Below are 9,270 nucleotides of genomic sequence, written 5' to 3' on the forward strand. Positions count from 1 at the left end.
CAGGTTCCCACAGTCACTGGGCTGTACTTAACTCAGATGAACTCTCAATGGAGAATCTTCATTGAGAGTTCATATGAGTTTGCCTGCAGTCACAGCTGATTGGAGGCACCCGCCTGCCTCCAATCAGCTGTGACTAAAGGTTCCCATGGTTACTGGGCTGTACCTATCAATGATAAGTACAGCCCAGTGACTATGGGAACTGAACTCAGATGAACTCAGAGAATCCCCATTGAGAGTTCATCTGACTTCGCCTGCAGTCACGTGCCTCCAATCAGCTGTGACCACAGGTTCCCATGGTAACCTGCACCCTGGACTTAATGGAATTCACAAAATATTTAAAGTGTATGTCTGGACACAAAAACAACTGGTATATCAAAGTAGCTTTTTTTCTAAACATGGTAAATTGATGTTAAAAGATAGCATTTTTGAATTCTCAGGAAGCTTTGGCATCTTCTGGTACATGTTCTGGATTCTTGTCTCCTATGAGAGTCCTGCACAACATCCCACAATATCAGAAGAAGAGAAAAGGTACATTGAAGAGAGCATTGGAGAGAGCACAGGTTTCATGAATCCACTGGCGGTGAGTGACATACTCTTCTTCTGTAATGTCGCCAGGAAATGTTATAATGTGTTAGCCATGGGTAGTAGTAGGAAAGTATAAATGCAGACAATACCTTCTGAACATATTCTTTTTATGTGCAAGCTTTTACAAACACCTAGGAGCATATTTATGACGTAAAGCAAATATCACATTATGCTCTCCATTAAACTGTACTAATTAGGCTGTGCTGTACTACACTGTGGTACTGCTAATAATAAAAATCCATTTTGTGATTATTACTTATCTGGCTGAAGAGCAAAGTGACAAGAGGTCCCGCCTTGCACCTCTAGGCTGCAAGTTCTCAGATCCAAGGAGTGCCAGGAATGGATTGGCACATGTCAACAGTGCTGGACAGGTAATGTGAGCCAAACAGGCAAACAGGAAACCGACAAGTAGAGCAGTGGCTGGTGAGAATACACTTTCATCAGTGAACCTGGGTGATCCAACAAACCTGGAATAGATTTCCTAAAAGTATTTTGCTATTTGTTAGCAAATATTTTCAATCCTGGACCAGATCCATTCCAGGTTTGCTGGATCAACCAAGATCACTGATGAAAGTCTATCTCTCCAGTCTTGGAAAGCTTTAATAAATCAGGCCCACTGGGTTAGAGACAGATGAGCAGAAGCAAGCTCTAGTCAGGAGAGACAACCAGGATCCGCAGCAGGTAAACAGGAAAAGGTTCAGCTCCGAACTTTAAACAGGCTTTCTGACACCAGCTCGGATACTACCTTAGGTTGAAGTAGTATCATAAAGGAAGCGGAGGCAACTTTTATTCTTTCCTATTCCTCTGCATCTTAAAATTCCCCATTAGAACTGTGACCCTCTATTATCAGAATTAGCTTCATTTTTGTATATATTGTTACTCACACTCCTGTCATTACACATCATGATAGTCAAACATACTTGTCTATAAGTCCTTACCATTTAACCTTTTCTGTATATTTGAATCCCATGAGTTTCTCATGCTGAATCAATGTGTTAAAAAGACATAGGAATTATCAAAAGCTATAGAAATTCTTTTAGTCTGTGGGTACAAATGTCATATGGGTAGAGATGCCTTAGTGAATATGTGTATCTTCTGCTTTCTTGGACTTTCATGCAGAACCTCTGAGTTATTATCACCTGAATCAGCTATAGTTTTGTATGTGTTAATGTTGGCAGAGTATACTGTACGTCCAGTTAAAACGTAAATATATATGTCATTGGAGTATGTATTTAAACTAAGTTTCTAAAACGTTACATATGCAATAATGTTGTTGCAGAAATTTAAGGCACCTTGGCGAAAGTTTTTCACCTCTATGCCAGTATACGCGATCATCGTTGCCAACTTTTGTCGCAGTTGGACATTCTATCTCTTGCTTATTAGCCAGCCAGCCTATTTTGAGGAAGTGTTTGGCTTTGAGATCAGTAAGGTATGTATTGTGTCTGGCAGCATTGTATTATTAACTTTCCAACTCATGTTGAGATCAATAGCCTCTGTGAATAAACAATTTTAGTGTCATGTGGTTTTGAATAAAACCTTAGTAAAGACAATTATAGCAATAAAACACAGCCTAAAAGCTAGTTTAACAGGGTTAGCCAAGGATATTATTGACAAAGTAAGCAAGTGATACAATCCATTCCACATTATGCAACTTGTGGTAGTGTTATTCTGATTTGTAGAAATTCTAATATACTATAAAGGGTAAGTTCACATTTGTGGTAAACATATGGTCACAGGCCAATGTCTGCGAACTATGTTTTCCATATAATAACGCACTCACATCATATCAATCAGAAATAATATAATCGCTGACAAAGCAAAAAAAAAATAATTCAGTAAGCCTTAACTAAACCCAACCTATTTTCAATCATGTGATCTCAGACAGCCTATTTTAAGGCTCCTTTATGATGTCTTTGCTGTTAACAGTTCTTTTCGCCGGATATACTGCAGGATGGATCACCCTGAACCCTGGTGGGTCATATAGACTGAAAAAATACAATGTTTATAATGATCATAAGACAGTTTCTTTAGAAACCTACAAGGAAGTCCTTGGTCAATTTGCAGCCATTTTGTAATCCAAAAATAATGATATGATGACAGTTGTACAGCTTTAATGATACTTATATGATACTTATATTGGTCTGTCAATATATGGGTATTGCGGTGGTTTCTATCCTCATCTGATATATGTGGTAGACTGTCTACTCTGAATGTGACCATGATGCTGCTGAAGTTCTTGGCTGGCTCCACAGCCTAAAAACTAACTACACAAAAAAAAGAGTATTAGGTCTAATTAGGGTTTATTACTGAGATGTACTTAGCCTGTATTGTGTTTATGACAAACCAGCCTAAAGAACTGGGTATGGTTAAAATTAAAGGTATATACATTATAAAATAAGCAGACAAGCAACATTGCATTAAACTTATCATAAAGCATTATCTCATTCTTACATCATTTTTTGTTTCCTGTTCGTCCCACAGGTTGGTCTTCTCTCTGCACTACCCCACTTGGTAATGACAATCATTGTACCCATTGGAGGGCAAATAGCTGACTTTCTACGTACTAAAAGGATAATGTCTACTACTAATGTCCGTAAAATGATGAACTGCGGAGGTATGTATTCTTGATAAAACAGTTGAGTGAAATTGGGCACTACATAGTGTACTTGGCACAAAACTTTATGGTTTGGGACATAGCAGGCATTTTGTTGGCAAGGCCAATCATTTTAAGACTGTATCCTTAACTAGCAGACTTAAAGATAGTGAAAAACTAAAATAGTAAGCATGTACATTTTCATGATGTTTGGAAATCAAAATCACAAATATAAGGATTAGCTACAACATGTCTATGAATGTTGTCTAAGTTTGGGAAAACATTTTGCAAAGATCATTATATAGTTTGTTGAACTAGAGTTTTGGCTTATGCAAACCCGAGTGGAGTCACAACTATTTTTATAAATCTGGGGTTTAGGTTACAAAAAATAGAGTTACATATGTAAACATTTGGCAGATATTCTTTAAATGAGGTTTCAATTACAAATCTATTAATAACCTTTCTAAGCCTAGTCTTGGGAACAGAATGTTGAAAGTAGCAATGATAACTGGTAATCTTTCTATATAATATCTTTTTATGCATTTTTCAAAGGTTTTGGTATGGAGGCCACACTTCTTTTAGTTGTGGGTTATTCACACTCCAGAGGTGTAGCCATCTCTTTCCTTGTTCTAGCTGTTGGCTTCAGTGGATTTGCTATATCAGGTGAGTGACTAACCTTGTATAATTACCAAAAATAATGTATAATCAATTTCATATTTTGAGATACTGCAGTAGAAGAACAACTGGAAAAAAAGTATAATGTACAAACGTTTAGACGCCCCTGCTTGAATTACATGGATTATTAATGTTGCTAGGGTTTAAGGTCCTTACTAAAAGAACAGCTGGAAAAAATGAAACATAAAAAAACAAATGTAGTAAGGTTCAGACACCTTTCTATTTCACCCAAAGTCAAAGACATAAAAAAAGAAGGCAATTTTAGCTACAAATTTTTATCACACTATCAATATGCAAATTATGCAATAAACACCTCAAGGCAGTTCAAGGCAATCCAGAGGCATTTTCCAATGAATTGTTGTGGTTTTATAGAACAAAAGTGAACCTTTAGAATTCATCCAAGGTATATTTTGGTAAGAAGAATAAAGAAAAAGAAATATTTAAAGAAAAAAACAAAGCATTGATATGAGTCTGAAATACTTTGGGGTTGCTAAGTAGCCAGTGAAAATATTGAAGAAAGCTGTGCACTAACATTCCATACACATTGAATAAACTTCCTCAAGAAGAGTAGATTCTGTTCAAGTTTCTGGAATTTTATTGGCCAGCCTGCAGACAGTGGGGCACGGGAGGGGTTGGTGTAACTTTGTACCTACAGAAGGAAAGGTAAATGCATTAGAAGGAGTTAGAAAGTGGGCAGGAGGCTTTTGTAACAAAGCTGAACTTATATCCTATTTTTTTTTTCTGCAGCACAAACTTGATTTCCTTTAGGCCAGGGGTCAGCAAGCTTTGATGACCACTAGCCCATTTCAGGGGTGGGCAAGAGCACACAAGGCCGAACTGTGAGTCCCGCCCTAATGGCTCCGCCGACCACCAAGGAACGCCCCCGGAAGTGAAATTCCTCTCCTCTGTATGCATTGTGGAGGAGAAGGATTTCCCTTTAGGGAGCTTTCCCTATTTACTGCGCTGGCAGCAGGATCAACATCGGCCGCCATGGTAAATAGGGGAGCAACAGCAAGGAGGTGGCACCGGAGCTCCGGTGGCTGCGGCAGCTCCTAATGTCCCTGGCCGATGCGGCTGGAGCCGCGGGTTGCCGGCCAGCATTAGGCCGGATCGGCCAGGTGGCGTTAGGCTAGCACAAACTACCGGCTAGGCCGTATCTGACCTAATGGCCGGAGTTTGCTGACCCCTGCTTTAGGCAAATCTATATCTAACATACTGCAAAAGACAATAATAACATACTTTTAAATCAAGTTTTTATTGCAAAATTTTTTTGAGTAGTTGCAATGTAATGAATAGCATCCTTTGAATATACAATATTTTATGTTTTTCCTTATTGTACCATTTAGGTTTTAATGTGAATCATTTGGACATTGCACCTCGTTATGCCAGTATTCTGATGGGTATTTCCAATGGTGTTGGTACTCTGTCAGGAATGGTTTGCCCCCTCATTGTAGGAGCCATGACTAAACACAAGGTATGGAGATGTAACTACCAGATGCATAGCTACTCTAATATTGTATAACTTTCAAAGAAAGGCAAAGCCAACCACTGAATGATTAGTGATTAGTTAAAAAAAAGTACAGTTTACATTGTCACAAAAAAAAAAAAAAAACATATAGAATTTAATGGTAAATAAATTAAAACCTGTAAAAAGAGGCAAGTGTTTTCTGCCCTCTTCTCTCATTTTCTGGATTACTTCAAATTGACAGCAAAACTAGATACTTTCAGGTCTGCTTTGTAGACAAGAACTACTAGTCTACATGTCTATGCCCAATTGACCATTTTAGATCATGAAGCCATTGGTAACAGGGTGTTCTAAAACCTCCTTACAGTGGTGGCCAGTGGAAAAGTGCCCCTTATATTGGTAGTGGTAATAAAGAAGCTGGTCTTGTTTCTTTAGCTCTACTTGGTTAAGTCTGCATTGGCACAACAATAAAGCTACAGACCAACAGTAACTGTATAGTTCTAATATTGGTCTGGATGCCCACAGTTCTCAGTTTGCCATTAAAATAACTTTTTACTAACTATGTTAGCTATGGCAACATGGTGAATGGACAGCCCTTTTAGCTGAAATCTGTCATTTGTGCCTGCCCATGCAACTTGCTAGAATTTTTGAAAGATCTAGTAAGCAAGAATGGTGTTGTGAAAAAACTCGCTCTCATTCACTGGGTCTTAATAATTAAAATATTTAGAGGTGCATTTACACTGGCTATCAATTTTGGCAGGAGGGAAGGGGGCGTCATATATATTGGTCAATAATATTACAGATGCATTTACATTGAACACTACTATACCAGGGGCATTTGCATTGACTACTACTTAAATGCAGGAATTTAAATCCCCAAAGTGACAAAGAGAATACATGCTAACCACCAACGTAACACAAATATTTAAATACACTATAACTGCAGGGTAATTTATATTGACCACCAGTCATGAGTATACCTAGGGACTTCTGTCAGGGTAGTGCTCAACTCTATATCCCTTGATGCTACACTTTTGTATACTATGCTTTATGTCACATACCCCTGCTTTATGTCACATGTTGGCATGAATGTTACATAATCAATACTGCCACAGGATTTGCAACATGCTATGCATTACATATTCCAACTCTTGCATTCTTTGCAACATAGTTTACATTGCATATTCTTTGCCACTGCACTCTTTCATAATATAATCCAGTATACTATTTTCTATACATTATGTTGCACACTACATAATCTAGTCCACAGCATTGTACTCTGTAGTTACACACTACTGACTATGTACACACCATTGAGTCCCGCCCCAGTGGCTCCACCCACCACCAGGGAACGCCCCTGAAGTGAAATTTTCTTCCTCCGTATGCAGGAGGAGAAGGATTTCCCTTCAGGGAGCTTTCCCTATTTTCTATACATTATGTTGCACACTACATAATCTAGTCCACAGCATTGTACTCTGTAGTTACACACTACTGACTATTTACACACCATTGCATGCTGCTGTAAATGTTTTCTGTAATGGGCCACTATACATTATACATTTTGGTATAGATTGCATAATTTGGACTACTATTCATTACCAGGATTTATTTGAGAAATGTAACATGTATTTAATGGGCACATTTTGTGAATATGTACACTTATGTACACATAAAAAAACTCTGTATAACTGAAATGGACATCATTTCTAGTAATTATCAAGACTATAGCTATACGTACTCTATGTAATATTCGTTTTAATAATTCTAACTTCATTATACTCTTCGCGTTCATTGCAGACTCGAGAAGAGTGGCAATATGTCTTCCTGATTGCATCTCTTGTCCACTATGGTGGTGTCATTTTCTATGGCATCTTTGCTTCAGGAGAGAAGCAGCCATGGGCCGAGCCAGAGGAAACCACTGAAGAAAAATGTGGATTCATCCACGAAGATGAGCTTGCTGAAGAGAGTGAAGATTTGCCTCAGGGCTATAGTGGTGGATATGGCAGCTATGGTGCCACTCAGAGCACTAATTTCCCCAATGGAGGATGGCCAGCAGAATGGGAGAAAAAGGAGGAGTTCATCCAGGACCAGGGCAAGGACCCCTATTTATATGGGACGGCTGCAGAAAGGGACTTGTCTTGAAAAAATATATATACAAAAGCCTATCTAAAATGACAGCAATGTCTAAACTTCAACCATGGGTGAGCAAGAATCTAATGAAAGGTGACTGGTGTTGCCAAGTCTCCCCACTTCACATGATCATGTGGCTTCATTTTTATTGTTTTAATACATTACTATATACCATAAAGGGTTAAAGGCAGTGCCTATAGTGCCCCCTTCCTCAAAATTGCAACTTTCCTGTGGTGTCAAAGGGCCCATTCTGTTTCTGGTATCAGTAATTTGCTTGTTGCTTATGTAGGTTGTCACAAGGCTTGTGTCTTGAAAATGTTCATCACTTGTATAAGTGTGTAAGCAATAACAGATGAGTGTGTTTTACCATTAATATTGAACACTGAGTTACAATTGTATACTTTCTTGTGAAATGTTGTTTATTTATACTTGTTAATGAACCAGAAATGAAATCATGGGCACTTCCATGGGCACACACCTCTCCAACCAAGCCAGGACTACCCAAATACTTCTAATAATAATGTTTCTCCTGTTTATTTTCTAAAGAGATTTAATTAAATATTATATAAAGATAAGGATATATAAAATATAAATAAATAAATTAAATTAATATATATCTATAGAAAATGTCTCCTTGTCAGGAGTAACATATGGTTATGTATGGTACCCATTACAGGCCCATTGTTTAGTATGTCTTTAGTTTCCCTGAGTTGTTAGATGCCAGGGTAAATATTCCATTCATTGGATGATGAGTGAAATCCATTTGCTAACTTGGTGGGTGTTGTTATTTTAGAGTCTTGGGGCTTATGTTTGTGATTGACGTAATTGAAAAGACACCTTTTTGTGTACTGTTGTGTGCTTGGCAGTAGTGGGTCAATCCATGGCATGCAGCATTTACCCTTGGACCAACACAATGACAAAAAATTGAGACATCTTGTAATTGACTTTTAGGTTATTTTGGTCACTTTCCATCTGTTTTTAAGGCCCAATCTAGCATCCTTATGTCCAGAAATTAAGTGCATTACTTTACAGTCTTATATGTGGCCTCTTAGCACATGCAGTAAACTTGGAGTAAATTGTGCCCTCAGCAAAAGTAATTTCTTTATCAATACATACTGAGCATTTTGAACTCTCATGCCAAAGCCCTTTCTGGACTTTTCTGACCTTATCCAAAGAAGACAGCTGTCAACCTGTAATGTCCTGTAGGCTCCCAGGTTCATAGACCCAGCATTTGTCCTCTGCTGCTAATGTATTTGGGCAATAGAGAGACCTTGCTGTTGACATATTTTTAATTGTCATCAGGCAAACCCAGTACATTGTATAGATAAAGCTTACATTGGAGGGGAGAAAAACTGGGACTGAACAAGGATAAGTTCTCTAGGATGGGTAATGGTCTTGAAGTTAAATTTACTTTAATATGTGCAGTAACTGTGCATAATAAAATATATTCCAATTCACAATGTGATGATTCTTTTTTTTTGCTTTCTTTTAACTTGGTCAGCATGATTAAACAAGTTGGATAAATTTACTATTAGTAGCCCATACCACACTGTACACCATATATTTTTCTGTAAGACTACACAGTTTGAAGAATTTTAAATGCAATGTAAATTGAGTATTCAATAGTTTAGACCTACAGCCTTTTATTAAATAACATTCTACCTCCTGTGCTCCAGTATGTAAGGGAAAGGCTGCATGTAGTTCAATAACATGAACCAGTAATCAATCTAGTTTGCTGTTTTGAACAAGCATTCAGAGTATATTGGATATTATTAACACCAGGGGCACCACAAGTGGAACAAAAAATTGCACAATGTGATGA

At 37.8% G+C, this 9,270-nt stretch overlaps 1 protein-coding gene across 1 annotated transcript in view; it reads left to right on the forward strand.

Moving 5' to 3' along the window:
• Positions 1–8,908, forward strand: part of SLC17A7 (solute carrier family 17 member 7) — a 57,913-nt gene extending 49,005 nt beyond the window's left edge. Inside the window, exons 7-12 of the mRNA XM_072426879.1 lie at positions 438–580; positions 1,865–2,014; positions 3,067–3,199; positions 3,731–3,841; positions 5,200–5,327; positions 7,116–8,908. Coding sequence (XP_072282980.1) covers positions 438–580; positions 1,865–2,014; positions 3,067–3,199; positions 3,731–3,841; positions 5,200–5,327; positions 7,116–7,460 — 1,010 coding nt within the window. The 3' untranslated portion in view covers positions 7,461–8,908. The remainder of the gene's footprint in view (positions 1–437; positions 581–1,864; positions 2,015–3,066; positions 3,200–3,730; positions 3,842–5,199; positions 5,328–7,115) is intronic.
• Positions 8,909–9,270: the final 362 nt, after the last annotated feature.

This window comes from Pyxicephalus adspersus, chromosome 11, assembly GCF_032062135.1.
Source record: "Pyxicephalus adspersus chromosome 11, UCB_Pads_2.0, whole genome shotgun sequence".
NCBI classification, from domain to species: domain Eukaryota; kingdom Metazoa; phylum Chordata; class Amphibia; order Anura; family Pyxicephalidae; genus Pyxicephalus; species Pyxicephalus adspersus.